The sequence below is a fragment of the Anomaloglossus baeobatrachus genome, chromosome 3, assembly GCF_048569485.1.
Source record: "Anomaloglossus baeobatrachus isolate aAnoBae1 chromosome 3, aAnoBae1.hap1, whole genome shotgun sequence".
Taxonomy (NCBI): domain Eukaryota; kingdom Metazoa; phylum Chordata; class Amphibia; order Anura; family Aromobatidae; genus Anomaloglossus; species Anomaloglossus baeobatrachus.
The window spans coordinates 299742792-299759644 of NC_134355.1; the positions used below are offsets into that span (position 1 = coordinate 299742792).

The following is a 16853-nucleotide window of genomic DNA, read 5'->3' on the forward strand; positions in this document are numbered from 1 at the left end:
TTAAGATCAACTATCACAATGTCAATGTCGTAGCTACTTTTTTTACATGAATTAGCTTCATTGTATGCTTTGGATGTAATTTCGATGACTCTTCAATACTGTTAATTCAATTGTAATCCAATTCCTTTAGGTTCTCCCGACTATCTCCAGAGTGTCTTGAGAGATGCTTTTAGTGTCGTTAATGAATTTGGGGAAGGTGGGTAAAAAAAACTACAAAAAAAAGCTACAATGCTTTTACATTTTTATAATTTGTAAAGAATCTGTAGAATATCCACCAAAAATATATAAAAAATTCTGAATTTTCATAACTTCTTGTTCAATGTAATCCTGTTTATCTTTTTAGATGGCTTTCATTATCTGCAGGATATTCTCATTGATCAATTTTCTGCAGTTAATCAGTACACGGGAGGTAAGAAGAATTGTAATCAATAACTGTACCATAAACCCCTTGACGCTGGGGCAATTCTTCATTTTTGTGCCTTTGTTTTTTCCTCACTTTTTTCCAAGTGATATACCTTTTTTGTTTTTCTGTCATCATTGACGTACACACGTGATCAAAATTGTTGGTACCCCTCGTTTAATATAACTAAAACCCACACGGGTCACAGAAATAACTTGAATCTGACAAAAGTAATAATAAATAAAAAATGAAAGTCAGACATTGATGCTTTTCAGCTTCCGCAGAATTTTTAAAAAAATAAAACTCATGAAATATTCCTGGACAGAAATGATGGTCCCTTAACTTAATATTTTGTTGCACAACCTTTTGAGGCAATCACTGCAATCAAATGATTCCTGTAACTGTCAATGAGACTTCTGCACCTCTCAACAGGTATTTTGGCCACTCATCAATGCTAACTGCTCCAGTTGTCTCGTGTTTGAAGGTTGCCTTTTCCAGATGGCATGTTTCAGTTCTTTCCAAAGATGATCAATAGGATTTAGGTCAAGGCTCAAAGAAGGTCACTTCAGAATAATCCAATGTTTTCCTCTTAGCCATTCTTGGATGTTTTTAGCTGTGCGTTTTGGGTCATTTTCCTGTTGCAAGACCCATGACCTGCGACTGAGACCAAGCTTTCTGACACTGGGCAGCACATTTCTCTCTAGAATCCCTTGATATTCTTGAGATTTCATTGTACTCTGCACAGATTCAAGACACCCTGTGACAGATGCAGCAATGCAGCCCCAGAACAAAACAGAGCCTCCTCCATGTTTCACAGTAGGGACAGTGTTCTTTTCTTGAAATACTTCATTTTCCCATCTGTGAATATAGAGCTGATGTGCCTTGCCAAAAAGTTCCATCTTTGTCTCATCTGTCCATAAGATATTCTCCCAGAAGCTTTGTGGCTTGTCAACATGTATTTTGGCAAAATCCAGTCTGGCTTTTTTATGTTTTTGTTTTTTTTTAACAATGGTGTCCTCCTTGGTCATTTCCCATGAAGTTCTCTTTCGCTCAACCAATGACGGATTGTGCGATCTGACACTGATGTTCCATGAACTTGAAGTTCACCTTTAATCTCTTTAGAAGTTTTTCTGCGCTCTTTTGTTACCATTTGTATTATCCGTCTCTTTGATTTGTCATCAACTTTCCTCCTGCAGCCACATCCAGGGAGGCTGGCTACAGTCCCATGGATATTAAATATCTGAATGGTATGTGCAACTGTAGTCACAGAAAAATCAAGCTGTTTGGAGATGGTCTTATAACCTTTACCTTTAACATGCTTGTCTATAATTTTCTTTCTAATCTCCTGAGACAACTCTTTCCTTTGCTTCCTTTGGTCCATGTTGAGAGTGGTACACACCACGTCACCAAACAGCACAGTGAGTATGTGTAGCCCTATACACAAGTCCACTGACTGATTAAAAGATTGTAGTCACTTGTGATGCTAATTAGTGGACACACCTTGATTTAACATGTCCCTTTTGTCACATTATTGTAAGGAGCACCATCATTTCTTTCCAGGCCTGTTTCATTCAAGAAATAACGTCTGGAACACCATTCTGAGTCTGAACTTGGTGCAAAAACCTAAAAAAAATCTACACTATATGGAGAGAAGGTATGCACACCAGTGACTATGTAAGGGGAATATATGAAAAGCAGATCTGCTGTGTGATTACTGACATGAAAAATCCAATAGCTATATGTAAGAGTGAAAGTATGAAAAATGGAATCTGCATTACTGCCATGAACATATGAATAAAGAGAAATTTAGCTATTGAATTGATCAATGCAGATCCATTCAGACTCAGAATGGTGTTCCAGACGTTATTCCTTGATTGATTTGTAGTCTTTCGTTTGTGAACCCGGCCCCACTCACATCTATTGCCAGTCCACATGATACGTATATATAGCCTGGGTCTCAGCTTCCCATACACGGTAAGTTTATTAACTGCATGAGAGGACACACACTAGCTAGGGACCCCAATGTAGAGAAATACTTTGGCGTAGTGTTGGGGCTCTGTTGCATTGATCAATTTAATAGCTAAATTTCTCTTTATTCATATGTTCATGGCAGTAATCAGGTTCCATTTTTCATACTTTCACTCTTACATATAGCTATTGGATTTTTCATGTCAGTATTCACACAGCTGTTTCTGCTTTTCATATATTCCCCTTACATAGTCACTGGTGAGTATACCTTCTCTCCATACAGGCCTGTTTCATGACTTTAATTTTTTTTAAATTCTGTGGAAGCATAATTGAAAAGCAATGTCTGACTTTCATTTGGTCATTTTCATAGATTTTTAATTTATTATTACATTTGTCAGATTCAAGTTATTTATGTGACCATTGTGTTTTTTTCTTTCATTAAACGAGGGGTACCAACAATTTTGACCACGTGTAAATTATGGTATTTATGAAGGTTAGCTGTAGGCTGAGCTTCCCAGGAGATTCAAGATATATGCCCAGCATTAGACTATGCATTTCGATGCATTACACGTCTTCATCATGGTGCCCCGGCTCAAAGGCTAGCATCAACACAAAAGTAGTGGACAGCCCTTTTAAATATTCTGTTTTATTCTGATTCCCTTAGGTTCTCCTGACTATCTTCAGAGCATTCTGAGAGATGCATTCAGCACCGTTAATGAATATGGTGAAGGTAGGTGAAGCAGCTAAATATAATGTTGTGTACATTATAATACTTTTATAGCATCTGTTAACCCCTTAACGACCGCGGGCCGTAAAATTACGTCCTAAATGACATAATGTTACTGCCCGCGGTCCTCCGGCGGCAGCATGCCGCGATCGGCACACATCTCAGCTGATTTTCACAGCTGAGATGTGTGCCTGCTAGGCACGAGCAGAATCGTTATCTGCTCGTGCCGATTAACCCCTTATATGGCGCTGTCAATACATGACAGCGCCATTATAAGCGCGATTGCGGTAATATTTTCCTTACCGCCCGATACCGGAAGTCACAAGACGCAATCACGTGACTCCCGATAGTTGTCATGGTAGCACAGGGTCATGTGATGACTCCTGTACTACACCTGACTTGGTTTCACTTTCGCTGTGCCCGGGGCACAGCAAAAGAGAAAGACAGCGTATCTGCTGTTTACAGCCTTGTGGCTGTGATCAGCAGATACTGCAGAGCGATCGGAATGCTGATCGCAATAGCCCCCTAGGGGGACTAGTAAAATAAAAAAAAAGTTAAAAAATAAGTTTTAAAAAATTAAAAAAAAACAAAAAAACCTAAAAGTTCAAATCACCCCCAATTCGCCCCATTGAAAATTAAAGGGTTAAAAAAAATAAAAAATATACACACATTTGGTATCGCCGCGTTCAGAAACGCCCGATCTATCAAAATATAAAATCAATTAATCTGATCAGTAAACGGCGTAGCGGCAAAAAAATTCCAAACGCCAAAACGACGTTTTTTTGTCGCCACAACTTTTGCGCAAAATGCAATAAGAGGCGATCAAAACGTAGCATCTGCGCAAAAATGGTACCGTTAAAAACGTCAGCTCGAGACGCAAAAAATAAGCCGTCATTGAGCCCAAGATCCTGAAAAATGAGAACGCTACGGGTCACGGAATATGGCGTAAAACGTGCGCCACTTTTTTCGGACAAACTTCCGATTTTTTTTTAACCCCTTATATAAAAGTAAACCTATACATGTTTGGTGTCTACGAACTCGCACTGACCTGAGGCATCACACCCACACACCAGTTTTACCATATAGTGAACACAGTGAATAAAATATCTCAAAAACCATAGTGCTATCGCACTTTTTTTGCAATTTTTCAGCATTTGGAATTTTTTTGCCATTTTCTAGTACACAATATGGTAAAACTGATGGTTTCATTTAAAAGTACAGCTCGTTCCGCAAAAAATGAGCCCTCACATGACCATATTGACTGAAAAATAAAAAAGTTACGTCTCTCAGAAAAAGAATGGCGAAAAAAAAAAACGGAAAGCGAAAAATCGGCCGGTCGTGAAGGGGTTAATTATAGTGTGCAAAAAAATACATAAAATGGTTTTAATTTCTCTCAAAAATTTTGTCAAACACAAAGAGCTTTTGTTGAGATTTTCAAGCCTCAAAAAAGTATGTGGTTTGTTAGTAGCTGCTGATCTATACATCCTTAATCCCAGCTTTTTACATTACTGTTCTTTTAAAATTACGTTTTGGAGGCAGTTTTTGCTGCAGTTTTAATGAGGTAAACACAAAAGTGAAAACACAAAGGATTAAATTCTCAGACTTGGTATTATAGTTTTATTTCTCTTTAGATCAATTCCTGCCTTTCTGTAACGCCTGCCTGGAACCACAGACTCAGACTGGCTGTAACAGACAGGCTCGAGGAAAGCCACTCACAAAGCAGGACCCTGAGAATCCTGAAACCCTTTAACCCTTATATAGGGATTTGGAATTACACAGGGTCCAAGAGATAACTACCAGTAGTAAGCTGCAGTCCGATGAGAGTGGTAGTCAGGCAAGGTCAAACCAGGAAATGCAGAACAGGGACAAAAGCAGGCAGACAAGAATGTAATCAGGAAACCAGGCAGAGGTCAAATCCTGATCAGGTAGCGAGGTACAAAAATGGCAGGCAGGAACATAGTCAGAGAACTGGCAGAAGTCAAAACACAGGAATCACAATTCAGAATGGGAACCAGAAATTCAGAACTGTCTCTGGCAGAGACAGCAGACAAGAGGGGGAATTAGAAGGGTGTGGTGTCTTCCCATTAGCTGTAACTGAATGGTGGTAACTTCAGCTGGAAGACTAAAGCGGGCTGTACACGGTACAATATATCAAACGATATGTCGTCGGGGGTCACATCGTAAGTGACGCACATCCGGCATCGTTTGACATATCGTAGCATGTGACAGCTACGAGCGTCTGTTAACGAGCAAAAATACTCAACTTATCGTTGCTCGTTGACACGTTGCTCATTTTCTAAATATCGCACGTCCTTCTCTGCGCCGGTTGTTCATCATTCCCGGGGCAGCACACAATGCTCCGTGTAACACCCCGGGAACGCTGAACTGCAGCTTACCTGCGTCCCGCCGGCAATGCGGATGGAAGGAGGAGGGCGGGATGTTTACGTCCCACTTATCTCCGCCCCTCCGCTACTATTGGCCGGCCACTGTATGACGTCACTGTGATGCCGAATGTCCCTCCCCCTTCAGGAAGAGGATGTTCACTGCCCACAGCGAGGTCATTTGGAAGGTAAGTACGTGTGACGGGGGTTTACTACTTTGTGCGACACGGGCAACAAATTGCCCATATCGCGCAAACGATGGGGGCGTGTGCAATCGCAAATGCGATCGCACGAGAAATTGAAGAATGTAAAGCAGCCTTAACTACATATGTGTTCAACAAAGATGAAGGTTGCCCATCATTACTGCAAAAAGAAAGCCAGGAGCTGACTGTGGAACTGATCATGCATTTTTGACAGCAAAGTTTAGAATCAAGTTGCACCAAAGGATTAGACAACAGGTCATTCGAACTTCGATTTGACCTTTTTACCTGTAGTTTGTTGGAACGATCTGCACATTCAATATATATCTTTGGAAATGGAGGAAAGAAAGCCTGATTAATTATGGACACATATAAAGATTATTATTACTGAAGGAGCTAGACTGAAAATATACAAGAGGCAGGTGAGACCCTCCCCACAGCAATGGTTAACAGAAGAGACATGAAAGCTCATCAAAGACAGACAAATGAAAAAAGCAAGATGTAACAAGCAGAATCCAAACAATCTCAGTAAAAGGCTGAGAGACATTCAAGCAGACAAACAACTTTATTACCAAAAGATATGTACAGAGATAGAAAAGGAACATCTGAAAGGCAAGACTAGGGAGGCATAGCAAAAAAACAAGTAGATAAAACAATAGTTTAAGACTGGGAATGTTTAAAGACACCAAGGGCAACAAAATAACTGAGCCAGGACAGAAAAAAGGAAAGATGGAAAGAGTATACAGAGTATTTCTGTAAAAATAACTCAGTAATATGGGTAGAAACTGAGATTGTAAATCTTGAAAGAACCGAACATCTTTAAGGACAAAGCCATTCCTACAGTAAAGCTTCTGTCAAAAACAAAGCAGAAGTGACAATATTCTAATAGTAATCACACTCCTGTGTCAATAGATATGGGCAACTGGTAATCAGCCCAAGGACTGTATAAGTGTGTTTATTCCTATTCAAAAGAAGGGAGATGCTAATGAATGTGGAAACTATCAGACTATTGCAGTGATACTCTATGCCAGTAAAATACTACTAAAGATCCTTCAGAGATGGCTACACCCTTAGGGGTGCTTCACACACAGCGAGCTCACTGCCGAGATCGCTGCTGAGTCACGCTTTTTGTGACGCAGCAGTGACCTCATTAGCGATCTCGCTGTGTGTGACACTGAGCAGCGATCTGGCCCCTGCTGCGAGATCGCTGCTCGTTACACACAGCTCTGGTTCGTTTTCTTCAAAGGCGCTCTCCCACTGTGACACACAGATCGCTGTGTGTGACAGCGAGAGAGCAACAAATGAAGCGAGCAGGGAGCAGGAGCCGGCGTCTGACAGCAGAGGTAAGCTTGTAACCAAGATAAACATCGGGTAACCAAGGTGGTTACCCGATATTTACCTTAGTTACCAGCCTCTGCAGCTCTCACGCTGCCTGTGCTGCCGGCTCCGGCTCTCTGCACATGTAGCTGCTGTACACATCGGGTTAATTAACCCGATGTGTACAGCAGCTAGGAGAGCAAGGAGCCAGCGCTAAGCAGTGTGTGTGGCTCCCTGCTCTCTGCACATGTAGCTGCATTACACATCGGGTTAATTAACCCGATGTGTACTGTAGCTAGGAGAGCAAGGAGCCAGCGCTCAGTGTGCGCGGCTCCCTGCTCCCTGCACACACAGCTAAGTGGTGTGCGCTGGTAACTAATGTAAACATCGGGTAACCATACCCGATGTTTACCTTAGTTACCAGTCTCCGCAGCTTCCAGACGGCGGCTCCGTGCAAGCACAGCGTTGCTTGCACGTCGCTGCTGGCTGGGGGCTGTTCACTGGTCGCTGGTGAGATCTGCCTGTTTGACAGCTCACCAGCGACCATGTAGCGATGCAGCAGCGATCCTGACCAGGTCAGATCGCTGGTCGGATCGCTGCTGCATCGCTAAGTGTGAAGGTACCCTTACTTTGACAAAGATATGTCAGAGAAACAAGCAGAATTCAGAAAAGTCAGAGGAACAAGATATGTAATTGTGAACATTAGATGGATAATGGAAAAGGTCAAACAATAAAAAAGGAGATCTATTTCTGCTTCATCAACTACAGCAAAACCAACTGTGATGATCACCAAAAACTTTGAAATGCCAGGAAGGGTATGAGTGTGCCAAATCATCTAATCAGCCTCAATTTGAACCTTTTCATTGACCAAGAAGCAACAGTCTGAACGGAACACATGACACAGCATGGTTCAAAGTAGAGTAAGGCATTAGAAAAGGCTGAATTTTATCACTATTTCTCTTCAATTTACATGCAGAAGCTATTTTCAGGAAGACTGGACTAGCCCCCCCAAAAAAAGAAGGAATCAAAATTGCTGGATAAATCATCAACAATCTTAAATTCACAGATGATACAACATTAATAGCAACAAGCATAGATGGAATGAAGGACTTATTATGGAGTGTCAAGATGAAAAGCTCGAACATTGGACTCCTACTCAAATTAAAGAAGACAAAGATATTAACTACTGCCAGCTATGACCAGGATCCATTTGAGATGGATTCAGTCAATGATCACTGAAGCTGCACCAACACAAGTGGAGGTCAATAGGAGAATAGCTATGAGAAAAACAACAAAATCTATGGACAAAGTTTTCAAATTGAGAAACATTTCACTGGCAACACAGACACGGCTCGTACATAGTCTATTTTTTTTCTATGGTAACATTATGGATGCGAAACCTGGATGATGAAGAAGCACAGAAGAAGAATCAGCACGTTAAATATTTGGTGCTGGAGAAGGCCGTTATCCATACTGTGGCTGACAACAAGAAAAAACAAATAAATCTTGGAACAAATCAAGCCAGACATCTCACTTGAAGCAAGGTTCACCAATCTATGACTTGCCTAGTGTGGACACATCAGAGAGCAATCACTGATGGATATGATAGTCAGAGGAACACAAGGAACAAGGTGAATAGAAAGACCAAAAAGCTGATAGCTTGATACAATCAAGATAATGGCAGAGACAAATCTAGCTTTGTGCAAGATCAATCTTTCTACAGAGTGTTCATCCATCAAGTCCCTATGGTTCAATATCAAGTTGAAAGCCGTTAAATAAAGTAAATATTTATAAATATTTCCATCTCAACTATAAAACTTGTGCTTTCTACACCAATAATGAAGAGAATCTCAACACGCTCTGCTAATGATAATACCATCCTTCATATTGACTGTACGAAACAAAATCACTGTTTATATATGAAGTATGATTAAAGTCAAGTTGGGTTAACATAAAAAAAATAATTGTTTTCCTGGTAAAATTATCTACTAGTTTGATATGTCACACAGCATTTAGGAAAGTGAACTTGAATCCAATACTGCAACGTACCATATGGCCACCATGTTGGTCCATCAAATGGCCTAACAAGTTTCACTTTTCCGCCACAGTTTATGTCCAGAATTGAATCACTATAATTAAAACCTTTCAAATTATTATTATTCATATTTCCCATATAATAAATATATTGTTGAATGTTTTAGTAATTTGTTTTAAAGACTTTGTTGGAGATTTGATATGTGCATTGTTGATTTTTTAGGAATCATAACACATTAATTGCGCTTTACACGCTACAATATATCTTACGATGTGTTGGCGGGCTCACGTCGTAAGTGACGCACATCCGGCATCGTAAGTTACATTGTAGCATGTAACAGCTCCGTGCGATTGCGATTGAATGGTAAAACATTCATCGCATGCATGTCGTTCAATTCCTAAAAATTGAACGTCAGGTTGTTCATCATACCCAGGGTAGCACACATCGCAGTGTGTGCCACCCCGGGAACGATGAACAGATCTTACCTACGTCCTGCGGCTCCCGCCGGCTATGCAGAAGGAAGGAGGTGGGCGGGATGTTTACGTCCCGCTCATTTCCAACCCTCCGCTTCTATTGGCCGGCTGCCGCGTGACATCGATGTGATGCCGAACGTCCCTCCCACTCCAGGAAGTGGACGTTCGCCGCCCACATCGAGGTCGTATGGACGGGTAAGTACGTATGACGGGGGGTTATTCGTTTGTGCGACACGTTCAACAAATTGAACGTGCCACACATACGATGGGGGTGGATACGATCACATACGATATCGTATGCTGGATCGTATGGTGTAAAGCAGGCTTTACAATGACGTATTGTACAATTTGTAGTTAGATGAGTATCCAGTTTGAGAATATTAACAAACTTACATTTTTTGTTTATTTTTCTCTCAGGCTATGTCCATGTCCTCCAGAATATTTCATATAATGGACTTAATATACTGACCCAGTTTGGAGGAGGTATTTATATGAAATATTATAATTGGCTTATAATAATTAATATTTTAGCAGCATATTTTAACATGCTATTAATAACCGACTTTTAAGCTGGCCTACACTTTGGAAATGTCATATTATTTCAACAACTCTAGTAAGAATGACCGAACATCTCATATAGTATGTGGAGACGCCATGTCATGAGATGGCAGATTTATGTGTAAACAGTGATTGAGCAAGTTGTATTTAAACGTGCCCAATCCATTTCATGAAACATAAACAAATGCATTATTCTCGGGCTGGGTTCAGGTGTCCATATGAAATACGGGCCAGTCTTGCCTGCATTATGCAGAGATAATTGACCATGTTGAGTTTCATATGCTCACTCATACTGGAATGAGTTGCAGGTACTTTCTTCTATTGCATATACTATTCTGGTCTGTAAAATGGAGCAGAGTAATGCATACTACAAGTTTTTAAACCATCAATCTATGTAACCTATTGGCTACAATTGATCTTTCTGGTTTTGGTTGTGTAGTCTACCGTTGTAGCATGATTACTGAAAACTAACTTAAATAATAATGCATGCTTACATAATCTCAATGCATGTATATAATGGATTATGGTCCATTGTTAGGCTATGAGAACATGCGTCCACATTGAAATTTTTCAGTAGTGCTAGCGCTGCACATTTTCATGTTGCATTTCCATCTACTTTGTATAGGTGACAGTTAAGGTGCAAGACTAATTCTATTTATAAAGTCAATATTGCCAAGTAACATATTTTAACTTTTGCTGAGATTTGGCTGTCATGAAGGGAAAATATATCATACTGATGCTGTATTTGTTACATGTGAGATTAGTACATATCGGAGGCATCAACCACCATGCTAGGTATGGATCTGTTCTTGGCAGGAGTTATTGTGTACCTTCACCCATGTGATGTAACACGCACAGTTCCAATATGTCTTCATTGCAATTTGACCACATATTTGCAAGGGCTGCTCTCATACCTCACAATGAAGTTACACAGAGTCTGCAAATCAATGTGAAATATTACAGGCAGTATGAAAAAAGGGGAAGCAATAGACACATGGACGCTGTGCTTAAACAAATTGGTATATACTGTATAGAGTAGTCCTGGGCATGCTTTTCAGGGAACTTTGGTCTATCTACAAAGATTAAATGGAGTGGTTGATAAGTTTGTGCACTGATGCTCAATTTTAACAAGGATAAATGTGACCTGTTCTGCCAATCAATGTGCTTCCCATCAATCTATTGGTTATCACTAGAGATGAATGAATAATAATAGGTGAATTATTCATGTTCAGGTAATGCTTACTGAATACCAAATACTATTCCAGTATTTGTCACAGCAAGAAAAATTCATGGGGTCCCCATTGACTTGCATGAGGTTTGTTATTCAGGACGTATACCGGAATAGTACTTTGGGATTCGTTGCGGATAATCTGAACAGGAATAGATGCTATTCACCCATCACTAGTTGTAACTTATAGTGTGCATTGATGCTAAATTCCTTTCTCCAGATAATCCCTTTAACAGTTATTCCAGTCTAAGGCCCTGTGCGCATTTACCGTTTTTTCCCACGGATTTCCTGTGGTTTTGCTGCATGTTTCGCTGCAGAAAATGTTCATAACATCTCTGCAGTGAATCACCAGCAAAACCTATGGAAAAAAAAAATGCTGTGCGCACTATGCGGAATTTGACAGCTGCATGTTTTGCTGCTGCTGATTCCCGCAGCAAAAACAATTGCATGTCACTTCTTTTCGCACGTCGCTGCGGGATTTCACTCCATTGACTGCCATGTAATCATGAAATCCCACAGAGAATAAAGCAGGCAGCAAATTATGTGTGGTTCATTGCGTTTTCCTGCGTTATTCCCTCCGGTATTTTGCGGTTTACCTGTGGTAATGTACATCGCTTGCCTGCGGTTTGCAGGGAAGTGATGTCATTATGCGAGGAAGAGGAAGCGGAGCAGAGTAAACACACACAGATCACAGACACAGACAGATCACACTCACACAGAGACATAGAACACACACATCACTCACACACAGACATATAGAATACACATAGAAAGCAAACAGAAATATAGAAAAAAAAACCACGTGGGCTCCGCCGTATTTTTACCTTCCAGCCGAGGTAAGCACACAGCGGCGGCCCGGTATTCTCAGGCTGGGGAGGGCGAGGGGCAGGGTTAATGTCCCCCGCCTCCCTCCCACCTCCCGCAGCTGAGAATATCAGCCGCAGCTGCCCCGGGACTGTCGCATGCATTATGCGACAGTCTCGGAGTGTCCCCGGCTCTTCTTGTTGCCGTGATGTGGTGGCAATCAAGGTAATGTAAGGAGTTAATGGCGGCGGATCGCTGCCACCAAGTCCAGGCTTGATCATGGCAGCGTCTATGTGACAGCTGACATGATCAACCTGTAAGTAAAGTGAAAAAACACACACCGAAAAATCCTTTATTTTAAATAAAATACAAAAAAGCTCCTGGTTCACCATTTTTTTAACCCCCCCGAAACACACAGCTCCGCTGTAATCCACGTCCTGCGATGCTGCATCCAGCCACGACTGATACACTGTTGAATGCAGCCTCGCAGCGAGACAAACTGCAGAGAGGTAACCACAGGGCATTTCCCACGGCCGGTAATGTGAACACACTGCCGACCGTGAGAAATGCAGCGTGTGCTCACAGGGACTCTATCCATCTATCTATCTATTCATCTATCTATTCTTCTATCTGTCTATTGCTCTATCTATCTATCTATCTCAGAATGAAATGACTTTTTTTTTTTTTTCAATGTGCTTTATTGCATTGAATGCAATAAAGCACATGTACCAACCGCATGCGGCAAAACCGCGGCAATACCACAAACAATACCGCGGTAAAACCGCAGCAAACCGCATGCAGCTTTCAGGTGCGGTTTGCCGCGGTTTTTTACCCTGGGTGCGGTAATCTTTCAATGCCTGCTGGATTTTCTTGAGAAAATTCCATTTTCCAGTGCGCACAAAGCCTAAAGCTCTTATCACCTACTCACTAGGGAGGTGACCTTTACAGAATCAGCTAGATTAGAGAAGTTTAGATCACAGGTACCCCATATTCACCGCAGCTGCAGGACTGCAGGTAGGAAGAGTTTAAATGGCACTAAGATCAAGCATGGTTGTTGCCACTCTATGGCTGGCACTGATGTAAATAGCCAACACTGATGTCTGTTCTCTTACAGATTGGGTTGAGTTCTTCTTTGATTCCTTCCAAGACAAATTTAACATTCTTACGCAGTATGGAAAAGGTAATATTGTGATATTTATTAGCTAGCAACATATACAAATTTTAGTAGTTCCAGTTTGGAAATGAAAACAAGATTATGTATACTCAAATTACTGTGTCAACTCTTTATGATATCACATTCAGTAAATGGAGTGAATTACTATTACATCAAAAAAGAGGATGCTGTTCAAACAATTTTTCGCAATGACACAGTAGACTTATTTTATACATATTAGTTAGTTGAAGTTATCCTTTTAAGGGGTTTTCATGGAAAGGAAAAAAATAAAGAACATGTCATTTTAAATTAATTACTGAATTTATTTAATTAGTAACTTACACTAGCTTGTCTAGGAAGGGAATTACAACAGTTCATAAAAATGGCCATCGGCTCTTTTCAAAAACCTATCTTAAAATATTAATAGGAAGCGCTGACCTTCACATAATGTATAGGATGATAGACTCAAAATTAATATTCTGATCTAATACTAGAGATACCAAATATATATATATATATATATATATATATATATATATATATATATTTCTTTTTTTCTTTTTTTTTATTAATTCCTTCTTTCCTTTCTTTCTTCCTTCCCCACTCCTTTCTTTCTTCATTCATTAATTCTCTTCTCCTGTACTTCCTACCTTTCCTCTCCTTTTAGTCATTTGCTTTCTTTCCTTCTTTACTTTCTTTCCTCATTTCCTTTTTCTGTTTAATTCTTTCTTCATTTTTTGTTTCCTTACATTTTTACCCTTCCTTCCTTTCTTCCTTCCTTCCTCTTTCCTTCTTTCTTTCTTCATTCCTTAATTATTTTCTTCTGTACTTCCTACCTTTCCTCTCCTTTTTGCCATTTGCTTTCTTTCCTTCTTTACTCTCTTTCCTTGTTTCCTTTTTCTATTTAATTCTTTCTTCATTTTTTTTCCTCCCTTCTTTACCCTTCCTTCCATTCTTCCTCCCCACCTCTCCTTCTTTCCTTCTCCCAAAGATATTATCTTCTCACACACGAAAGCAAGATGTACTTTTACAAAAATGTAGGTAATAAAATTACATTTAATGACACATAGAGTGTGACACAGAGAGTAACACCAAGATCCCAGTGGCATAAAGACTTAAAGGATATGCCTAAAGCGGGCTTTACACGCTGCGACATCGCTAATGCGGAGTCGTTGGGGTCATGGAATTTGTGACGCACATCCGGCCGCATTAGCGATGTTGCTGCGTGTAACACCGATAAGCGATTTTGCATCGTTGCAAAAACGTGCAAAATCACTAATCGGCGACATGGGGGTCCATTCTTAAAAATCGTTACTGCAGCAGTAACGAAGTTGTTCCTCGTTCCTGCGGCAGCACACATCGCTGCGTGTGACGCCGCAGGAACGAGGAAGCGCCCCTTACCTGCCTCCCGGCCGCTATGCGGAAGGAAGGAGGTGGGCGGGATGTTACGTCCCGCTCATCTCCGCCCCTCCGCTGCTATTGGGCGGCGGTTCAGTGACGCTTCAGTGACGTCGCTGTGACGCCGCACGGACCGCCCCCTTAGAAAGGAGGCGGTTCGCCCGTCACAGCGACGTCGCCGGACAGGTAAGTATGTGTGACGGCTGTTGTGCGACACGGGCAGCGATTTGCCCGTGTCGCGCAACAGATGGGGGCGGGTACCCACACTAGCGATATCGGGACCGATATCGCAGTGTGTAAAGTAGCCTTAAGAGTTTTCTGCTATAGACTAGGTGAATAGTAATATTAATTTTTGATACAATTTTTTGTCAATTTCTTTTTAGAATGGTCTGCGTTTTTTCAGGATTTCTTTCTTGATGTCTTTAATACATTTACTCTGTATGGAGAAGGTAATCTTTACTGATTGCATTAGTCCCAATTTCAATGTTTCCTAAAGACAGTAGTGAAACGACAATTGTGTATATCATTGTAAAGTCACAACAATTTTTTCTAAGACTCCCGGAGATCCAACTGAATTATCTAGCTCAGTGATCACAATTCCTAAACAGTTTTGTTTGTTTTTACAAATTGTTCCTTAAGATAGAAGTGTACGAGGAACTTTGTAAATTCAATTCTTTAACAGTTCATTGCATTTCATGTAGTCACTTCCACTTTACTTTATGAGTGTAAACTACACTTCAAATTTGTTACCAAACAAAACATGTAAAAATTGTTTTTCTGATATACAGATCCCTACTGTAATAAAAAATAGTACTGTTGTCTGCGCCATAATGTGATCTTTTCTGTATAGACATTATTAAATTACGAAAGGTAAGATCTGCTTTTACACAGTGCAGCACTGTGAGGTTTTGCCACTTTTTTAGTTTTTAGAAAAAAAAATATTTTATTATGTGTATTATCCCTTCCTTAATGAATACATGAGAATTATCCACATTTTCTGAAATGGAATTGCAAATTTGCACGAGATAAAATTAACACATATTTGGTTTCTAAATTTTAGATTGGGCTCAGTTCTTCCAGAATCTCTTCTATGAAGGACTCAATAAAGTTACCGAATTTGGAGAAGGTAAAAATATTAATTATTTTGTAAGTAATAAAGAGGGGATTTGGGGAAAACAATTTGAAATATTAATAATCTAATTGTAGCAATATTATTTAACAATTGGAGCATAAAAACTGTCTGATTTATTGTGTACATTTTTTGAGACTCCCTCTACAAGGGGATGTGGTTTAGTGGGAAAGTGATGTGACTTCTCTAAAAAGGGAAGGGGCTTGAATTGAAACACAGTGAACCATATTCCTCACATTTATGGTGCAAAGTAAGCCAACTAATAGGCAAAATACAGTTAGACTAGGTTGTCTAAAGATGCACCAAATTTATCATCCTGAAAGAGAGACTGTGGCAGCTAAATTGGAATATTTTATGACCATCAAGTCTTAACACTAATTTTAAAAGAGTACAAATTAAGTATCCTGTTCAAACTTCCTTGGAATATAAAATTGTTGATTTTGTAGTAGTTCTGTAAGGTGCTGGCCATAAGTCCATGGCTAAACTGGTAACTTTACCAGATGACTTTTCACATTGTAATCATTTGTACTATCTGCCAAATTTCTACTAACATGAGCACTTTCCTTAATGAAGTCTTCAGCAATATTGAATGACAGTTAACTGGTGACATGCACCAAAGGCAAAGTGTGTTTGGACAATGACTAAGCATGTTTTTGGTGTCCCTCACCCTTAGTAGAAATCTTTTATTTCATCCAAAAATTAAATACAGGAGGGGGATGCGGGATACATCTAAGATACAGACACAGGGCACGCCAAGTCGATGGCGACCATTTTGTGCACCTAGGCGCTTCGTCAGGTCCTGACAATGGTGTCAGGACTTGACGAAGCGATGAGGTGCGTGAAATGGTCATCTTGGCATGCCCTGCATCTTATAGACGTATCCTGCATCCCCCTCCTATATGTGTTTTTAATTTTTGGATGAAATAAAATAAGATTTCTACTAAGTGTGAGTGCCACCATTTCTTTTCTCCCTCTGTGTATTTGGACTGTTATGCTGATTGTCAGGTGGAGCACCTCCGTGTATTTAAAATGCTGATATCACTGCAGCTCTGTCTGTGCCTGTCTGGAGACTATTTAGTGGA

The 16853-nt window shown here is 40.3% G+C and overlaps 1 protein-coding gene across 50 annotated transcripts in view; it reads left to right on the forward strand.

The window, feature by feature from the left end:
* The window catches only part of TRDN (triadin), a 1152170-nt gene that overhangs the window by 1107138 nt on the left and 28179 nt on the right, over positions 1-16853 (forward strand). For all 50 annotated transcript variants that reach the window (XM_075339946.1, XM_075339974.1, XM_075339964.1 and 47 more), the window contains 7 exons: positions 131-196; positions 344-409; positions 3033-3098; positions 9919-9984; positions 13206-13271; positions 15026-15091; positions 15703-15768. In XM_075339946.1, the coding sequence (XP_075196061.1) occupies positions 131-196; positions 344-409; positions 3033-3098; positions 9919-9984; positions 13206-13271; positions 15026-15091; positions 15703-15768 (462 nt within the window). The remainder of the gene's footprint in view (positions 1-130; positions 197-343; positions 410-3032; positions 3099-9918; positions 9985-13205; positions 13272-15025; positions 15092-15702; positions 15769-16853) is intronic.